The sequence below is a fragment of the Opisthocomus hoazin genome, chromosome 1 (assembly GCF_030867145.1).
Source record: "Opisthocomus hoazin isolate bOpiHoa1 chromosome 1, bOpiHoa1.hap1, whole genome shotgun sequence".
NCBI classification, from domain to species: domain Eukaryota; kingdom Metazoa; phylum Chordata; class Aves; order Opisthocomiformes; family Opisthocomidae; genus Opisthocomus; species Opisthocomus hoazin.
Window position 1 is genome coordinate 34,406,374 of NC_134414.1, and position 21,277 is coordinate 34,427,650.

Here is a 21,277-nt window from a genome sequence, read left to right on the forward strand (position 1 = left end):
TGGCGGTGGCGAGGCGTGCTGGGCGCTGCGGGGGCGCCGCCATCTTGGCCCAGCAGCACCTGGCCGGGGAGGGCTAGGGGCGAAGGGCCGGCTCAGGCAGCTGATGCGCTTGGGTGAGCGTTAGGCTGCGGCGGTGGCACCGGCCGCTGTTTTGGGGCTCACCTGGCCTGAGGTGCTGCGGGATGTGGTGCCTCATTAAGGGTGGAGTGAGGCGGCCTGCTGTGTCCCCCTCCCGCCTGTTGTGGGACTTCCCACAGCTGCTGTGGAGTCCGGGCCTCTGCGGGATGTCGTCCTGGCTGCTGGCTGAGCTCAGTGGGGCTGCAGGCACACGGGTGGGGAGCAGGGGAGAATAAAAGGAAGGTACTGAGGGGCGTTTGGGCCTTAGATTCCAGTCCACCAAATTAAAATACTTGGTAAGTGAATGAGTTGCTTAACTTCACTGCTGGCCCCTGCTATTTGTCTGTGATGGTTACAGCTGTACCCCCTATGAAGTGCTAAATTATTACTGCTTTTCTGATTCAAAGTGTGAAAATAAAAAGTTTACAGTGCTGTTAATGTTTTCAGCAACATTACTTTAAAAGTGTTTGCTTTGTGGCTATGTGAAGGGTTTTTCCAGAGACACAAAAATTAACCCACTCTTAAAAATTGGGGAGGGTGGTTTTTCCTCAATTATTTATCACTAATTTCATTACCAAAATTTTAAACTGTAGAGATAAACATGATATGCTTAAATAGCTTGTCAAAGCATTTCCAATCTTGGGGATATTATTAAAAGTATTTCTTTAGTTGGGGGGAATAGAAATTTAACTTGTCTTTGGGGGAACAGTATGTTTACATGACTTGGAGCGCTGGTCAGACCCGGGATCCTCCAGAATATTTGAAGTCCAGCAGCTGCTTTGTACTTTTATAAAACCTTTTAAATGTTTACATAGGCATGCCCATGTCTGTGCCTGTGTTTGAAGTTCACTGATTAGCCCACAAGTACTGCCTAACTCTACAGAGAGAAATCAGACAACTAACATCGTTGGGAGCAGCATGGCTCAGCATTACTAATGTGCTGACAAGTCTCCAGACAAAAACAGTAGTTTATGTTTTTGAAAGAAAGATTTCTCTCCTGTGATTATTTAAAAAATAAGTACAAGCTTTTCTTGCTCTTAAAACACATGGCATTATAAGATGATGGTTGCGGATTATGTAATTTTGTTTTACTGAATTATTAATATATAGGCATGAGCAAGTGAATACCGAGTGTTATGAAACACTTGTAGTGTTACAAATTCTATATGAGGAATATACCAAACACAGAGGAGGTGGAGTCCAGCATCATAATGATTGTATTAGTTAGAAGTTCTTTTAAAAGGTGATTTCCTCATAAAGTTTTCATTCTTTCAATAAGTGTCTCCTAAATTGCCTCCTGTGTTTGCCTGCGTGATTTGAAACTGTGTGGTAAGCATTAATCAGCAATATGGAGATGGTGTAAAACTCTCATGAGCAATGAGTGTTGTTAAATAATCATATTTACAGTTGGATAACAGGATTGTATATGTCTGCTTACCTGATACGACTAGGAAATGATAGGGATTTCGTGATGATAAAGTTGCCATATGCTTCATGGTTCCAAGCAGCACATGAGCTCGAGCCTTTTTCCATCAGTAATTCATTGAAATGTGAGCGTTAGGAATCTGACCCCAATGATGATGTTACTTGGGAGCAGCCAGTGGCGTTATCCGGCAGCACTGAGGAAAGCAGCCCCTTTGAGCAAGCTGCTGGAGCTTTTTCTGTCTGCCATAGCAGGGTCTATTGCCCGGCGCTTGTCAGTGAACACGCTCCGTGCTGATCACTCGTGGTGAGGCCAAGCTCCAGAAAAGAAAGCAGGGAAGTGTAGAGGCTGACCCTGGAGACTAATGCAAGGAATCTACTAAAATGAAATTAAAGACTGGCTGAAGTTAGATTTGTGTGTTGTTCACGTGTATAAAAATGTGTTTTATGTCAGTGTGATTGGAAATGCAGTTTTCTGTATTTTAGGAAGTGCATGGAGAATGTATGTAGTGAAGAGGTAACGCTGGTGTAATCTGTGTTATTCCCTATGAAGTGTTAGTAGCACTCAAAAGCTTTTATTAGCAACTGGGAGTGATGGAAGAAGCTGGCAGCACATGACTGCATGCCTCTCGGACAAAACAGAAGTTAGTAATACAATTTGCTTGTTACCTGAAGCGAAAAGGAATGGGAATTACATCTTCAGACAAAGATTGATGACTCTGAGTCAGTTTTGAAACATACCTGAGTTTCCTTGGTTTTGCTTTTATCTAGAACTGTAAGAAATGCTTTCTGCAACATAGCAGCAAATTCTGCCTGTGAGCCAGCAAGCTCAGTTCTTCCCAAACTTGTCGGGTGGCAGAAGCTCACAAGCGACGCTCATCTGACATCCCAGTAACCTGCCTGCAGCACTCCTCTAGCAGCGGTACAAGATTCTTGGGGCTCGCCCAGCAGCTTCTGCAGTCCAGGTCTGGACTGACTAACTGCATCTGGAGGTGAGGACAGCCCGTTCCACATTTGCTAGCACCTTTGTTGGGATGACAATGAAAAGGCTGACTGTCCTGGTGGATGGTGCTTGTTGACTGAGTCACTGAATTACACTTTTGTGTTACATAGTCCTGGTCGTATTTAGAGACTTCAGATGAACGATTGTGTAGACAGGCAGATGGCAAATGGCTGCTTTGAGTGGGAGGAGATGAAGCTGGTCCAAAAGGAACTATCTCATCCAGTTCTATTCTTTGGGGGTGTTTTTATCATCTTGTATGTGGTGGGGATTTGCATGTTTCCTCATAGGGCCAGATAGGCTTGGGTGAGGTACAGAGACATTGGTCAGACTCCAGAAAATAGCAAAGCAGTCAAAGCCGTAGATTTTGGAAAGCCATGGGCATTTGAAAAATGTTTTCTAATTCTCTTTTAGCTTTTGGCCTTTTCTGATGAGATTGGGCTTTTGTTTTAGTGACTCTTTTCTTCTTAAAGTATCTTCATATCAGTTGAAACTTTGACCTCTCTGTTACCCTTCTTGGTGATTTAAGTTTCTTCCTTACAGAGAAGTGTCCACACCTCATTCTTTCAAAATGCAACTTTAACATAATGTTATCTTCTATTACATTGATTATTTTAGGTATGGTTTATTTATATGTAGTTTTTCACACATCTAATCTACCTTAAGTAAGGTAACAGATCAGAGAACAGGCAATTTTATACAGATCACAGATCATTGCTTCTTTACAAAATGTGTTCAGTGGGGCGTCCTTTGGTTTATCTCAGACGTTTTGCTGTAACACATCACTGTTTTTGAAGACACAGACTAATATTCCCTGTAGGTGAGTTGCTTACTAATTGGACTTATCACAGAATATTTACAGGCCCTCAGTATGTTTGTTACTATGTTTTGTAATTCTGTTGCTATTGTAGATATGTTAGGTTTTAGTTAGGTTATTTGGGTATTAATTTTTCCAGCTATTAAATCAAAGGAAGGAGAGATTTGGGATTTCTGAGAAGCCTGTAAAATGGTTTTTGTCTACCTGTGATGTAAGCACGTTTGCATTCCTGGCAACTAAAAGTCAAACAAATTGTCTATTTGGGAAGTGGAGATTCTAAAATCATGGACTGTTACGGTCCTAAGGGAATCTTAAAACACAGGCAGAGACTGGCTATGAAAGGGAAAGGAAAAATTTGTGTCACTGTTTAAACAATAGACTTCTTTCATGTGGAGGACCTAGATGTCTGTTAATTACCAACTGGCTTGAGGGTTTTGGAGTCTGGCCCAACATGCGGAAACTCTTAACCATCCACTATCTGGCATATCCTTCAAGGTCTGCATTTGGAGACTGGTAATGTAATGGATTTCATCTTCATAGACTGTTTATGTAGCAGAAATGTTTTCAGTTTTAGCTATATTTCTGTTATACAGTCTCAGTATTCATTGCCAGCATGGATTCCAGGTAGTTGCGTGAACACAGAAAGCAAGGTCTGGTTTAAACGTTAGATAATGTTGGACCAAGTTGAGCAGCATGCATTGTTTTTGCTGTGACACAGCCTCACCACAAGACATTGATCAAGACTTAAAACTGTGTGCTCTTAATTTTGGGTGATTCGGATGAATTAGCAAGATCTGAAAGCCTGTGATTACAGTTGTACTTGAAAGGGCCTGAGATCTCTGGAAACCGGGCAGTAGATATATATGATGAAAGGAACCCAAAATAAATGGATGCCTAAAAACCTTTTTATCTTCATTTCTTCATGTGAATGTAACTATGTATTTATCTGAAATAAATTTTTGCTGGTATTTTTCACAGTAAATCTAGTAGTTGTAAAGTATTCTGACCCTTTATCTGAGCTCTGTTTGCAGGTTTGAGTGCAGATTAAAGTATGTGCACAAAGTATTTTCATTAAATGAAGATGTAGCAGACAAAAATTTCTAAGCAGTCTTCAAGATTTAGTGGATTTGCAGTGTTCCCACTCTTAAAAGATGTTCTGTGGAGTGCTCCGCAACTTTTGTGATTTGCCTTTTATTTTTTAAATCAAAGTGTGGAGGAAGCTGTCCTGGTGATGCCAGCTACTGTAAGGCTGATCAGTTAGTGCTGGTCTTGGTAGCAGCTGTCCAAAGGCAAAGGAGTGAGTGCCTAGCACAGAATTGGACCTGGCCTGATAAAAGCCATCAAAAGGAAGCATATGGCAAAAGGTTGAAGTCATTATTGTGTGTAGATAGAATAACCACTTTCAAATAAAACTGAAACCTGTAAGGTTTCAAATATTATACAAGGAATTTGACTACAACCATAGAAAACATGGTAAATACATGTCGCGGTGTAGAGGCTCACTAATAGGGCTCTTGAAAAGAAAATTCTGGACTAAACAGTCCTTAGTTGCAGCCTCCTATGGGAAAACTAATTTAGCTGTAGAAAATACGTTTTTTTTCGTTGATCTTTTTTCCTGATCCAGTTCACTGTGCTGTATCAGCAGTTGGCTTGGCCTAACTTTGTAGAGGTGTGGAAACTGGCAGTAAAGTGTGGAGAACAGGAGGAGCAAGGATGGGAAGCAATATTGTCCTATTAATATTTATTGCGTTTAGTTTTGTTAATGAGCATTATCGCACCTCGAACTGAACTGTGTTCAGTTTTGGGCCTCTCAGTACAAGACAGACATTGAGGTGCTGGAGCATGTCCAGAGAAGGGCAGCGAGGCTGGTGAGGGGTCTGGAGAACAAGTCTTGTGAGGAGCGGCTGAGGAACCTGGGGCTGTTTAGTCTGGAGAAGAGGAGGCTGAGGAGAGACCTTATTGCTCTCTACAACTACCTGAAAGGAGGTTGTGGTGAGGCAGGTGTTGGTCTCTTCTCCCAAGTAACAAGTGATAGGACAAGAGGCAGTGGCCTCAAGTTGCAACAAGGGAGGTTTAGGTTGGATATTAGGAAAGTTCTTTCCTGAAAGAGTGGTCAGGTATTGGAACAGGCTGCCCGGGGAAGTGGTGGAGTCACCGTCCTTGGAGGTGTTCAAAACACGTGTAGATGTGGCACTTCGGGACATGGTTTAGCAGGCATGGTGGTGTTGGGTGGATGGTTAAACTTGATCTTAGAGGTCTTTTCCAACCTTAATGATTCTATGATTATGAAGGGTCAGGCAAGCCACAGTCCTCTGAGCATTTTGAATTGGCATGGGCCAAGAGAGAAACAGTTCTGTTCTCCCTGTGCTTCTCAGCCGTCCCCTGTTCATTCTTGTCATTGCTTGGGGAACTGGTTGAGATTTTTAAAAAAGTTACTTATTTGGCTTAGCTAATTTTATCTAAATAACTTTCCCCATCTAATTTGCTGTGAACCTACTTGGTATTTCTGCTTTTCTCAGGGAATCGGGGGTAGCATAGGGGCAAAATGAGCATCTGGAGGTAGATGGATTGCTTTCTAATTTTATCATCAGTGTCATTTATCCCAATTTAAAGTATCTGCAGTGAATTTAGTATGAGCAAAGTGCTGGAATGGCCAGAACACTTACTGTGTCTGGGTTACTGCAGATGGTCTTTATCACACAGCAATGTTGTCCAAAGCCTGGATCTCTCTGCGTTCTCGGTTCTGCTAGACCAAAAACCCCTCCTGCCTTTTACAGAGAGTTGAGATGAACAGGCTTTTTTGGGGCGCAACTGAGTTTAACTTCATTATTATTTTTTTCTCTAAAATTTTTTAATGACTGGAACCAAAGAAGCTGTGTTGAAAATGTGCAAGACATGCTATCAGCAGCACTAAGTGAACTAAACTGTGGACCCAAACCTTTGTAACCCTTTTTCATAAGAAATGTTACATAAATTACTCTAATGTATGAATGTGGTGCTCCTTTCAGAGGTGGATACATATGCTCTTTGTTACAAAGCAGTACCAAAACCAATTTAGATTGTACGTAGACTGACATCTTAAAAAAAAAAAAGAGTGCTGCTAGACAAATAAATTTCATGTGTGTCTGCCAAAAAAAAAAAAAGATTCCACGAATACTGCTGGTTAGCTTAGTTTAGTGTGCAGATACGGTTTCTGTCAGGTTTGTGATGAATCAATTAAGTGCATTGTGGTTTGGTACCATAAGTTTTAAGTGAAGGATTATTTTTAACATTAATTGATTTTCTTAACAAAATCATAGCAAAGTGCTACAACCCTTGCAATAGCAGATCAAGATGTGTGGTTGCAGCCTGGGTATAGAGATGAGGAAGAAGGGTCAGGAACTTTTTTTACACTGTTTTTGCTGCCACATATTGTAGAAATATTTTTAAATTGTATCCCCCCTCCTCCAAAAAAGTGTTAGTGGGTGGATGGATTTTTTTTGTTGTTGTTCTTTTAGTATTGTAGCTTGGATTGTCCATTTTAGAAATGGTTGGTAAAGGCAGTTCCAAAAATTTCGTGTGAGTTACATGTAGTAAGTGACTCCACGGTTCGTCTGACTTCTCCAAAAGCTGCATTTTTAAGGGAAGTAAGAGGGGTTTGTTTTTTTCCAGCTGTTAAATTTTCAGGGTGGCCGGCAGGCTGATCTGTCTCCTTCTGCAATCATGCTGTTCCTAGAACTGGTGTGAGGGAGGTAATGGCAGGCAGGGCATGGCTCTCATTTTTGGCAGCAATGTAATCTTAGAGCAACTTAATCAATTATGAAACAACGTCTTTAAATGATTTTACAGCATGAGTTTGAAAAAAAATAACTTCTGATATCAGTGATGTTTGTGCCTTGTGTTTGCTTTTGCAAGAGACAATAATTAAGATGGAAGAAAGTGCTGCTGCGTAATTTGACTTTGAAATGTGGGGACAGTTGAGTGACAACTATTGGACTGGGTGGTCCTTTTTTAAAGACCCCATGTCAATCTAGCAGAAAGGCACTTGTACAAATTTACATGTACAAATTTACTGCAGCAAAACATACAGCTGACTTGGTCTTAAGTGTTGGAAGGAAGTTGTGTGGAGCTTTTTCAGTAAGGATGCTGGAGACTGCTGAATACAGAAAGGGTAAATAATGCGGAAAGGGTTCACTTCCAGCATCTGTAGTGAACCTAGCAACACATAACATTCATCTCTTTGTTATGCCTTTTTTTCACATGTCAGCAGGGAGGCACGGCTGTATCAACTTTCCCTCCTCAGGTGTACCTTTTAATTGTGTACTCTTGCTTTCTGGAGTTCATTGGGAGTCACACAGCTGTCTTTTGCTTCTGCAAATGAGCAAGACTACTAATTTGTGGTGGTAGTTTACTACTTACGTGTTTTGGAGACAGGAGAAGCTATCTGCAATATATGACTTATTTGTTACAAATAAGGCAACAAACTGAAATTTATAGTGTTAGGGCAGGATTGCAGGGTGGTTTTAGTCGTCTGTTAAGGTAAATATTATGTATATCACATAATCAATCTCTGGGAAAAGTGTGGGTTTGGATTTTTTTGTTAATTTTTAGTTGGGGTTTTTTATTGGGATTTTTTTGACAAATCGGTTAATATTTCTTATCAAATGAGCTAAGTAAGACTGAACCTTCTGAATGCAAGCTTATTGCATAGAAATTGTGTTGACCTTTGGTTCTGCTTCTCATATGCAAGCCATTAATGTCCTGTCTTCTACATGACAATCCATGTTTAGGTCTGTAACTGCCTGTGACATCTATACTCCTCTATTGCAAGCATCACACACAGCCTTGGGCAAAATACAGAAGTAAAAGACAAAGTGCTTTTGGTCAAAGGTAGTTTGAGTGAACTCTAGGTCAGGTTGGCTTGGTGGTTTTTAGGATATGTGCTGTTTGGAAAGATTTTTCCCTTCAAAAAACCCAACATTAATCACAGAATCACAGAATCACAGAATAGTAGGGGTTGGAAGGGACCTCAGTGGGTCATCTAGTCCAACCCCCCTGCCGAAGCAGGGTCACCTACAGTAGGCTGCACAGGATCTTGTCCAGGCGGGTCTTGAATATCTCCAGAGAAGGAGACTCCACAACCTCCCTGGGCAGCCTGTTCCAGTGCTGCGTCACCCTCAGAGGGAAGAAGTTCTTCCTCATGTTCAGACGGAACTTCCTGTGCCTCAGTTTGTGCCCATTGCCCCTTCTCCTGTCACTGGGCACCACTGAAAAGAGCTTGGCCCCATCCTCCTGACACCCACCCTTCAGATATTTGTAGGCATTTATAAGGTCCCCTCGCAGCCTTCTCTTCTTCAGGCTGAACAAGCCCAGCTCCCTCAACCTCTCGTCGTAGGGGAGATGCTCCAGTCCCCTCATCATCCTTGTAGCCCTCCGCTGGACTCTCTCCAGTAGCTCTTCATCTTTCTTGAACTGGGGAGCCCAGAACTGGACAGAGTACTCCAGATGAGGCCTCACCAGTGCAGTGTAGAGGGGAAGGAGAACCTCCCTTGTCCTGCTGGCCACACTCTTCTTGATGCACCCCAGGATCCCATTGGCTTTCTTGGCAGCCAGGGCACACTGCTGGCTCATGGTTAACCTGTCGTCCACCAGGACACCCAGGTCCCTCTCCGCAGAGCTGCTCTCCAGCAGGTCCACCCCAAGCCTGTACTGGTGCATGAGGTTGTTCCTCCCCAGGTGCAGGACCCTGCACTTGCCCTTGTTGAACCTCATCAGGTTCCTCTCTGCCCAGCTTTCCAGCCTATCCAGGTCACGCTGAATGGCAGCACAGCCTTCCGGTGTGTCTACCACACCTCCCAGTTTGCTGACGACACCAAACTTGCTGAGGGTACATTCTAACTCTTCATCCAGGTCATTGATGAAGAAGTTAAATAAGACTGGGCCCAGTACTGACCCTTGAGGGACACCACTAGTTACCAGCCTCCAACTAGACTCAGCACCGCTGATGACAACCCTCTGAGTTCTGCCATTCAGCCAGTTCTCTATCCACTTCACCGACCACTAATCCAGCCCACACTTCCTCAGCTTCCCTAGGAGGATATCATGGGAGACTGTGTCGAAAGCCTTGCTGAAGTCCAGGTAGACAACATCCACGGCTCTCCCTTCGTCTACCCAGCCAGTCATGTCATCGTAGAAAGCTATCAGATTGGTCAGGCATGATTTCCCCTTGGTGAATCCATGCTGACTACTCCTGATAACCTTCTTTTCTTCCACTTGCTTCATGATGGCCTCCAGGATAAGCTGCTCCATCACCTTTCCCGGGATGGAGGTGAGGCTGACTGGCCTGTAGTTCCCTGGGTCCTCCTTCTTGCCCTTTTTGAAGATTGGAGTGACATTGGACTTTCTCCAGTCCTCGGGCACCTCTCCTGTCCTCCAGGACCTCTCAAAGATGATGGAGAGTGGCTCAGCAATGACATCCGCCAGCTCTCTCAGCACTCGTGGGTGCATTCCATCGGGGCCCATGGATTTGTGGACGTCCAGATCACTTAAGCGATCCCTCACACAGTCCTCCTCGACCAAGGGAAGGTCGTCCTCTTTGTAGGCTTCTTCTCTTACGTCCGGGGCCTGGGATTCCTGAGGGCCAGTCTTAGCACTGAAGACTGAAGCAAAGAAGGCATTCATTATCTCTGCCTTCTCCGCATCCTCCGTCACCAGGACACCCGCCTCATTCAGCAGCGGCCCCACGTTGTCCCTAGCCTTCCTTTTGCTGCTGATGTAGTTGAAGAAGCCCTTCTTGTTGTTTTTGACATCCCTTGCCAGCTTCAATTCCAGGTGAGCCTTGGCCTTCCTCGTCGCATCCCTGCATGCTCTCAACATGTTTCTGTACTCTTCCCAAGTGGCCTGTCCCTCTTTCCACATTCCATGGACCTTTCTCTTCCACCTGATCTCCGCTAGAAGCTCCTTGTTTAACCATGCAGGTCTCCTGCCTCCTTTGCTCAATTTCTTTCTCAATTAATATAAGGACATACATGCCCCTACAATTAATCTGTGTTCTGCCCTCTTTTGTGAGGGAAAGGAAGACTTTGCCAGAGGATTAGCGGAGATATCCTCATGCTATTCTAGTTTCTTGGGCAGTAGTTAAATGCTAAGAAGACATGCACAGAGATGTTGCCCATTGTTTTTCCTGTCTCTTGCTGAACTCTGTCTACCATGTAAACTGAGTGTCTCCTCATCTCAGTTCATGAGGTCATGGGAGAAGATGTCTGCAAAAGTATGTGACATTCCTGTCTTTGAGGCTGGAAAACATGGCGGACTAAACAAATATTCAGTTCTGTGTGACGTGGCGTGCTGTTACATCACTAATATATTTCTCACGTTGTTTATGAGAGTCTCTCTCAAAGTTGGGGGGGAAAGTGTGCAAAAGTGGCTATCTAGAATGTGCAGAGACAAATACTAGAAGGTCGTTTAAGCAAAGGAAGAGTCCCATCTTGATTTATAAGTGGCTCAAGGGCAGCAACCCGTATATAGGAATAAATAAAAGTAATTTTTTATGAAGGTGATTAAAGAAAACTCTTCAGATTTTCTTTAGGATCTAGGGCTAATGAGAAGTTCTAAAAAAACCACGAACAAAAAGAACAGTGACATAGAACCGATAGCTGTGCTAAAGTTGTCAACAGCGAAGCGGAAAAGACAGAACTGTTATATACATCTGTAGTGAGAACAAAGCTGAGTATTACAACTGATCATATAACGATGAACAAATCCATCATATTACAGCAATAAATAAAGAGTGAAAGAAAACTTCTTGAAATCTGTGTTACAAATTTATGGAGACTAAGGATTATTTATTTTTAAATGGCTAATGTAAAACTGTCCAAAATAGTAAGGATTGACATGTAACAAATGCTATTCAATATGATTAATAGAAAACAGGTATTATAAAATATCTAATATATCAGTTAGATTAAGGGTTTGAGCTCATCTGTCTAAGAAACTGACTCCTGAAAGTGCTACACTCAATGAAGAATCATTGAATTATGATAAAATTTTCTTATGTTCAGTCACTGGATGTTTGTTTGCAAAAATAAAGCAATCCCAAATGAACACACAGTTGGAAGAAAATGCAAAATCCTTCCTGACAGTTTTATCTAGGCCATGTAGAGTAGAAAAATGACAAATGATGGCATGGCCTCATATGCTTGATTGAATTAAAGAGCACATTAGCAGATTCTTTTGAAAGATGGACTCAAACCTTTGGGAAGTTAATCACTATGGAAGAAGGCTGGTTGCACCTTAAGGAGGAGGAATGCTATCCTAATAAACAACACTGCAAGGTATCGAGGCTCATGGGCAACAGTCAGTGGACAAGACGCTTGCTGTAGGTAAGTGGCAGCCAAGAGCTAATAGTAGTTGAATACACTGAACACAGAATGTGAGATTTCCTTTCCAATATTATTGACCTCAATTCTGGAATATCGTCAGGTTTGATGAATTCGCTTCAAGATACATTTTTAAATAAAAATCACTTCTGGTTGTAGGTGTTGGAAAAATGTGTCTAAACACTTAATGTAGATAGCGACGAAGAAGTACATTTGGAGTTTGTTGAAGTGATTTGATCATATACATGAACGAAATGGAGAGCCTTCAAAGAGTATATATTTGTAAATACAGGAGTCACAGCAGCAAGAAGCGGCAAGTAAAAAAGTATGAACTTATGTAAAATGACAAAATGTGTGATAACTAGTTAACTGTTGCACTAGCTTATTGATGGACTTCATAGATGCTCCAACACTTGACAATCATGTCTAGATCCAAGATCTTTTAAAAAACTGCTCTTGTTCAAGAATTTGACCTACTTCAGACAATAATTCCTGCTTTGTGAGAACCAGAGTAGATATTTGCAAATTTTAAATTCCTTTGTTGGTAGTAATAACATTCATTTCTTGATTTGAGAAGAGGAAAAAAAATCTGTTACCAACTTTTTTTCCCCGAAGAAGGTCTTATTTCATTAGTCTATAGGAAGCATTGGACCTCTTTGCATTTGAAGTTCTGTGTAAATTGTCACAGATCCTCATTATGTGTTACTTTTAAACTTCTTAACGATTCCATCTATATTCTTTTTAAATAGAATAATGTAAAAATAGGTAGTGGGGTTGTTGGGTTAAATGACAAGGTATTAAATAGCTTAGGTTTATGTCTTTAGTTACTTGGCTAATATGCAGCTGTTTGGATACGAGTCTTTGTGCTAAAATCTTTCAATGAAAGTTCTTAATGCTTGTGAAAGTAATTTCATCCCTTGATGACAGCTAGTAGAGACTGTCTTGCTGTGGTCATGGAAAGTTAAACTGGTATGATTCTTACTATGTGACCTTGTCACAGGATTCTGCCTGCTCTCAGAAAACAAGCCGTTTCTTTTTCCTGGCACTTGGGTGGAAACTCCAAAATCGGCAATAATGCCATACATAATTTTATATCCTTATGAGTACTGCTGTTTTGAAAGAAATGTTTTCAGGACTTTTTTTCTCTCAATTCTGCTTTAAGGCCTACAGCTCTGACTCCTTGCGTTTGGGAATCTCCACTCCATTTAGTAGAGGAGTTTTGTCTCCTCATGGTGTTAGGCTTGGACATGACATTGAGGAATGTCATATGAGAGGGAGAATTGAGGTCTTGAATGCATGTTTGATATTAGAAAATGTGTTCTGCTGGTGTTCAGACTTGGATATCTTCTGACGATGATACGGGCATTATTTTTTTTCAAAGATACTGGGTAACTTCTCATGTCAGGGCTGATACAGCTTTAGACTCCTTTTTCATTTGTGAGGGGATACACCTTACGAAAGTGCTAATCATGACCTTTTTTTGACAGTAGCAGTCTTTCACCCTGCAGAAGTGTAGGTTTTGGTGGCAGATTAAGTTGTGTTGTGAATGCACACTGCAAACACACAGAGGAGGAAAAATTATCAGTTGCTTTCGCAGGAAGAGAGCAGGTATGTAAATTACCATTAACATGAGAAAACTGTTACTTAAATTACTTCCAGAGCATGTGATGATGCTTGTAAGTATAGATCTATGTGCTGCATAATAAAGGAGCTGTCAGATTTCATTGAGATGTGTAAAGGAGTGATGTTTGCCAAGATTTCCATCAGTGTATTTGACCTGATACAACCTATATATCTAGAGTTTGTCATTTATGTCATGTGGGGAGTTATTTTCTTCCAGCTGTCCAGAGCCTGTCAGGTATGTTCACCGTTGAGGCTACCCAGGAGCAGAGTGGAATCAAAGCACACCAGTTGCATCAGCTGCGCTCCCTCCAAAACAGAGATCATGCTGAAGACAAGCACACTGCTGCATGTTGGTCCTTGTTCAGGACAGGCTTCCTGCACTAAAAGATGCCAGCCTGCAGCGTGCCTGCTGCCATTTAAGGAATTCAGGGAATGACCCTGTTTTATTAATTAGAACAGAAGGAACTCAGCCCTTAATGGGACGCTTTGTGGTTGTGTGTATCTGACATAATAATTAATTTGGAGTGTCGTTGTTGGACAGCACACATGGGGAAGACAGCAGATGGTTTAATTGAATGGGAATGTGCATGGTTAGGTTTTCCCCTTTGGGGAGTAACAGTGTAGGGCTTCATAGAATACCATACAGGTTAATTGGCTCAATATAGCCGACTTTTAGCCAGTATGGACTACATAGCTCTTTAGGGAGGTGCTGGAGGCTCCATCCTGGGACCAGAAGAATGTGTGAGTAACATCTGTGATAGGGGATACATGGCAACAGGGACCATTCCCCACCTAAGAGGTAGAATGATCACGTTAAAGTCATGTTGTGATCCTTATTGTGGGACAAAAAGTGCAAGCATCCAGTGTTGCATTGACTGACCACGTATCTGTCACATGAAGGCCAATTATATTTGCAGTCTGACAAGTGATGAATATACTTAATAGCTTATCTGGAGAAATGACTTTGGGGTATTTGTGAAGACAATGTCTCCGTGTGCAACTTGAGCTTGATGAATTCTCAAGGTTCCCTATCCTGATGTAGTATGTTAAACTAACATTGTTGCAGAACAAAAACTGGTAAGTAGCAAAATGTGAGAAGACCTGGGTTCTCTTTCTCAGGGGGAACAGTGCTGACTGCTGGAGATTTTCTTGTGTGACTTTGGGCAAGTCAGTTTAGAGCAACACTTGCTTGAAAAATCAGTTGGTTTTTTACGAATTATAGTAATGCTGAGGTTTAATTGTTTGACACTGGAAAAAACTGTAATTCTTCATCTGAAAGCAGCAGTTTAGACTTTTGGTTCAACCATTCTGCTTTAGTAGGATGCTTAACTTGCATGAGAAGAGACTCAGAAGTTTGTTAAGTCCGCAGGTATGATTTTTAGGGATGTACATCACACAAACTGCAAGACTGTCTGTAAGAAAAGGACGCAGCAAGCTAGGTACTGCCTAATATGTTTGTTTGTTCCAGCACTGTAGTGTCAAAGCATCTTGTGGTCTTGAATGCATTCATTTTCCCATGGGGAGACGAAGTGGCTTTTCCAAGATCACATAGAAATGTGCAGCACAAATAAGAACTGACTCTTGGCTTCTTTGGTCTGAACTAATTTTTTCATTGGTAAAATACCCTAACTCTCTATAGGATTTTGTGGTAGTAGTTATTCTCTTGTCTGAGAAAATCACTTGAGAAGTACAATGATTCTGTAGGTAAACCCTGGCCTTTGCTGCCCTGAGAAAGTAACTAACTGGGATGCAGTAAATCATTGATGGTGGTGATTTCTTGTTTGATCTCTCACCTAGTGAGAATAGCTGTCTCTGAGCTCTCTTGACTGCTCAGTCTTGAGAATCAGAAGCAATGTGAAGCAATCTGTTATACGTAAGTACTGCAGATATGATTTCAAAGTCTCCCAAGAAAAGGAATAGTTGGCTCTTCTAGAATTTTTAAAATGAAGGAGTGTGGAGCCATTTGTAGGTCTTTAGCATAGCAATTTTGGATGACAGTTCAGCAAACCTCTAAGGTGCGAATTGCCAGAAGCTGGAAGAGTAGAGTGGTCCCCTTTCTGATACATGCTGCTTTTGTACTTTGCACTTGGTGTCAGCTACGCTTGGAGATGGGATTTGATGGAGCTTTATCTGATCCAGAATGACAGTTCCTGTTTACTGACATTCTATAATGATACATTTTAGAGTGCACGTCTGTGTATGTTTGCTTGGTGCCACCTCAATTTCCTCATACTAAAGTGGGTGTTACGGTGAATGCCTCACAAGAGTGTTTAACTTGCATTTCAAATTAAGCTTCATTTTGTGTGTTTGCAAGTCAGCTTGAGAGCATCTGATGAAAAATGCCTTAGTCTTCTATAGGAGTGGTCAATAGAGGAAAAGTTGTAGTCCACTGGTTTTTATTTTCCAAAGCTGCCTTCTTCCTTCCCAGAAGCAGAGCCACACATTAGGTACAAAGAATTACTGTCATCAAAATTCAGTTGATATGCCTAGTATTTTCATTGCACATCAACGTTAGTGAGATGAATGTGCACGAAGACAGCTTTCAGCTTCAAGCGCTATTAGGAAGTTTAGAGTTCTGTTTAGCGATGCTCCATTGTCTTTTACCACCAGGGAAGTTGTAGGGAACACAGACAGGGTTTTTTTCATATGTGAGCATGTTGGAAGGGGATGTGTTGAGTTGCAGTACCCCACGCTGTCTTACTAGCTCGTGCCTAACATTCAGAAAATTGCTTGCTGAACTTATGTGGAAACCAGCAACTAAATTCAGTATTTGCAAGAAGAATAAACAGTATCAATATCATTTGGATATTTCAGAAATGGGAGATGGCAGATAAATGCTCTTGCATGAAAGAATTTTTGCAATCTAGTGAAGAAAACTGCTAGCAGTGATGCAAGGACTGTCTTCCAGCCTATTAGACAGCAAGGGCTTACTTGGTTGTGCTCATCTTTTATTTGTTGCTACTGTAAATAACTTTTTTTAGTGCTGCAGTGTGAACTGTAAGGTTGGGCCTCTCTTGGTACACGTGATGAGAGGTTAAATTTTAGATTTTCAGCAAAGTTCTTTTTCATGTTCCTTCTGAAATGAGCTTTACTTTTCATATTTTTAATTCTGTGGATAGACCTTAAACAAACAAACATGTCCACTGAAGTGTTTGACTGTGCAGAGCTGGGATAGAAGCAGTTTGGAGAGGTGAAGGCTTTAAGTGTATTTAAAATACCTGCTCAGTTCTGCAGGGAGTTACTAATTTTGCAGGACTATTTTCTGTTTGCGTACATCCACAGGTAAAAGTCACGATGTCGTCATGAGTTCACCATTCCTACACACGTAAAAGTGGGAGTGTACATATGGTTCTTAACTGTGTTTTATGTTGGCACACAGTAGATAAGGGATGCAATTCACATGATAAGTAACCCTTTAGAGCATACGTAAAATTTTGATCTGTTTTATTTTTCAGCTGTTGGGCTTTAGTAACCTCTTGTTTAGATGTAATTCCTGTTCAGGGTGGGAACCTGCAGGGAAAGGGGTTAATCTCTAAGGATGGAGCTGATGGATGCCTTTAGAATGAGTAAAAGTTCAAATATGCTGGCCATATGTAAAGTATTTAATACATAAAGGATTCTGGTAGAAAGGCCAGTGTCAGTGCATGCTTGCTGGAGTGATGTACATGTGAAGAATACGTTCAGAAAAAGCTCCTGCGCTGTTCATGAGAATTGGTGCAACTCTTTAAAAAAACAAACAAACAAACAAAACAACACAAAAAACCCCACCAAACAAAAAAAAAAAAACAAAAACAAAACAAACAAACAAAAAATCATCTTAGCAACTGTTTATATTTGCATTAAATAGGACAGGAAGAAAAAGACAGTATGCGCTTAAAAGCACTAGAGGGAGCCAGGAGGAAGAAGAGGGGAAAACCATTGAGGACATGTTTGTATTTTTAGGAATAGCTTATACAAAGCATCCATTTAAATCCTCCCTCTTACTTCAGCTAAAATGCAGCAACAGGTCAGCTGCTGCCTCTGGCTGCTCTCTGTTCCCCCACGCTTCGCTAAAGAAATGTCAGTTTTCTAGTCCTGAGGGAGGCCAGGAGCTTTTCAAATGGCCATAGGGAAAACTACCTGACCCTCTGTAGACCGTACCCCTTTTTCTGCCTTGTTTTGTATTTAGATCAGCAGCCAAAGGTTAATTTGCCTTTCGGTGATAGTGGCTTTGGGGGGGGGATTGGTGTATAGGCTCAGTTGTGAGCTTGTCGCCCTCTGAGATTACATGGGAGAGAAAGAGAGAAAGTGGGGATGTTATTGTATGTCTGTATTTGGTATCAATTAGATGAAGAAGAATGTTAATAGTATTAATTTGGAGTGGCCACATTGCTCTTGCAGGGGATCTGAGGAAAATTAGTATATGCAAGCTTGTAGAATAGCATAAAAGCACAAAGTCGCTGTAAAGTCTCTCATTTCATGAGGTTTTAGAAGTGTCATTGGGCACACTTTCCATGTTGCTTTGTCGTAAAGCTAAATGCCTTGAGTTAAAGTGTAAGCTTTATGATGTAGATAATGTAAGTAATTTGTTTTTAGTTCCCCCCACCCTGATAAATTGCCATAATGTTGATATCTTGGCATCTGAAAGAGTAGGATGAAATCCCGGGGCGGGGGGGGGGGGGGGGGGGGATGGGGGTGTTGTTCTTTACTTTTTAGATTTTGGGGGATGGGGCAAGCTTTTTAGTGTGCTGAAGTTTTTCTTATTAATAATCCAGTATTGCACAACTAAACCTGTTGCTGTGGAGAATTGGAATTTTGATGGCCTAGAGCCTTGGCTTTGAGGAGTTTTGGGGGAAAAGAAGGAAATTTTATGTTGTCATTATCTGAGGCTGCTTAGGGCTTTGAAGTGCTGGAAGTCATCTTGGAGGAGGTAGACAGACTGGTTAGTGGGTGATTAAGTGAGCAGAATTGGTATATATGTACTGTGTGTTTATCATCTGCCTCTGTAAATTATTGCTACCACACTCATTGTTTAAGCTCCCTAATTCCTATTTTCCACTTTAGAAAATGAGTGGAAGGGGCAGGAATAATGGACTGGGGTTTGGTCTTTATTAGATGGCCTGATTTTAAGTTATGAAAACAAGGACAAATGTATCTTAAAAGTGCTCTAACCATGCTTTAGCCTGAGGACGCTGCTCAGTTTAGAAGAAACAAATATAATGGAATTTAAATATGTGGAGGTTGGAGTCCTTTAGCAGTGCACAGAGATTTCTTTTTTCAGCATACTTTGAGACTTTAAAGAATTGTTGGCTGTTCATAATTACATCATTCCAGATTTAGGATGACTACAAATTATGAATTGAAGCAAATGTTTCTTTTGAAATACTTTAATAACCTCTTGGTAACAAAAGCCCCCCATCATGTAAGAGCGCTAAGTAATTACAGCTTAATTCCTGTTGGATGGTTCAGGACTTTTTCCTGTCATCTGAGAATAAACTGCGCTGAAGATGAAAAAAAGTGTTGGAAAAGCAGAGATTTTTTTTCCCTTTAGCTACTCTGCACTGTTTCTCATGCTCCAATGCAGGGATTGGGGCAGGCGTGTTTCTTGCTCTCCCAGTGTGTAGAGGGCTCTTATTAAAGTCCCAAAGCATTTCCGCAGATAAAAGACTGGCAGAGTTGGACTGTAAATTGAGTGCATATTCCGTTTACTCAGAACCAAGAAAACAGGCATATTTAGACCAAAACAGAGGATAATAATTTTTTAGATAAAGTTCTTGTGCTTCTAAAGGGCTGCTTACTAGGAATGTGCTGTGAATACTTCAGAGAACTCCATGATACACAGATTATCCAGCGGAGCCACTTAATGTGCACCTAAACCATCTTTCTTTGCTGATTATTCAGTCTTTTTTGTGATGATTCAACTGCAGGGTGGTGCCCACCAATGTTGCACCCCACAGGGCGACAGAGGGGTGTCTTTATCTGTTGAAGTAGTGGTGGATGCACTGTGGAAAGGATATAATTTCCCTCGAGAGAGGAAAAGAAGGAGTTACTCTCTGGAAAACACACAGTGCAAATTAACGACGTAACGTGCTTAAACTTTTGTGTTGCCTTAGGAAAAGCCGGTACCTTCAGTAGTAGTCCAAGGGCAGAGTTTTTATCGTTTGACTTTCACTATGACGTTTACCCAAAGGCCACGGTATCTGATAAAAAAGAAAGGGTCAGCCCCGGAGTGGGGGTAAGGTGCAGTAGGGCGCATCGCTCCTTCCTTCTCCCCGCCAAGCTAGGGGAGAGCAAGGCGCCCATAGATAGGTGCCTGGCGCCGATTCCCCCCTCTCTGCCCCAAGTCCTTTGTGTGGCGAAACATTGGCCTGTGCTGGTTGCCCACGTGCCTGCTAGCTTCGTGGAGAAAGATGACACTTTGGAGGGCAGCTTGTCCTGCTCCGAGCTTGGTGTCCACAGCGTCCCTCGCTGAGCTTTCTCTGGTGGTGGCCTGGAGAGGAAACCTGGCCTGGGTGTCTTAACGTGAAGTGTTTAATTCTGTGCTGGAGCAATATCTCACTACACGTTTAGAGCAGAAGTTGCCACTTGGTGTCAGTTGTTGCAGCGCTTTTGGGTGCAGCGGGAGCAGCGCTAGTGCCTGTTCCCAGTACTGTTCAGGGGAGTCCAAAAACATGAGGCTGAGGTATCCTGATGATCTGCTGAGTAAAATGTAAGCACAGACGGCGGCGTGCTTTGCAGATAAGTCGAGAGCACAGATCTGCTGATCTGAGGTCGGCTCGGCACCTCCTGCGTAAACGCAGAAGCAAATGCAGGGAGGTTAAGGGAGCAGGGACTGCTTCTGCCTCTGCGAGCCCGGGAGGGACGGGCAGCGGCTGAAGCCAGGCAGGCTGCTGATTCTTGGCTCTTCGGAGTGAGGGTTTAGGATACTCCTGTTTGTCTTGGTTAGGAGCTGGGATCGCTAGCAAAGGATGTTAGCCCTTTAAAAGGTGTCTGCTTCATCTGTATTCCTCAGAAATGAGGTGTCTCATGCTTTTTTGATTGCCACTGATGTAGGGCTGTGCATAGCTACTGCAGGTGAGCCCTAAGTTAAGATCTGATGCAACTGGAGTGCTGGTATGCGGCAGGGGCTGAGATTAGCTCCCCAAGCAAACGTAGTATACAGATTTATTTTTAATAATGTGGGAGTTTATCTGGGCTTTGCCCTAAGGAAGAGGGGATGGGAGGTGAAATCTCCCCCTCAGCTGGTGAGCTCAGCATAAATATGTGCTGGGCTCTCATCCATTCTGGGGCTCGGCTGAGATCTGGGTGAGGATGGGATTTAAATCCCGTCCTGCAGTGCCTGTGGCGGCTGGTAAAGCATCCTCCTTTCCCTGCTCTTAACGCCTGTTAGACAGCCAAGGCGGGGAGCTGGGGGAGAGGCACTCGCAGTTCCCTTTGGGAATATGTGGCACTTGCTGAGCAATAGCTGCCAAGAGAGGAGAGTGAAGCATTAAAAATTCCTTTAATTGCATTTTGCGCTTATTTGTGTGCTTGATAATAGCTGGTAGCACTTGTTTCAGAATATTTTAATTGTATGCATTTTTTTGTTTTCTCCTTTGCATTAGCATTTGAAAAAATACTTTAGGCTAATGCATTTCTTCAGTGGGATTTAAATTTTGCTTAGAGTACACTGCAGATTCCCCCACCCCCCCAGTATTATTGTGAACAAGGATTATCTTTATGTATATACATACACGTATAGCATATAGTTAGGCAGGAAGCAGCTTAACTTTGGCGTCTCTGAGCAGGACTCCGCTGAAAGACGTGGTGCGTGAGCGTGTTGATTTTATTATCTTGTAACAGCAGCCCCCTGTTGGGCTCCCTTATTTGCATTCTCAGCAGGGCGGCGAGGTGAATAATTTAATTCCAGCAGGCTCCGCCACGTGATGGTGCGAGGACCCGTCAGCGTTGCCTCCCGACACC

General features: G+C 42.3%; 1 protein-coding gene across 1 annotated transcript in view; it reads left to right on the forward strand.

The window, feature by feature from the left end:
- The first annotated feature begins 88 nt into the window (after positions 1 to 88).
- CAB39L (calcium binding protein 39 like) overlaps positions 89 to 21,277 on the forward strand; it is a 69,416-nt gene continuing 48,227 nt past the window's right edge. Inside the window, exon 1 of the mRNA XM_075421649.1 lies at positions 89 to 113. Coding sequence (XP_075277764.1) covers positions 104 to 113 — 10 coding nt within the window. The 5' untranslated portion in view covers positions 89 to 103. The remainder of the gene's footprint in view (positions 114 to 21,277) is intronic.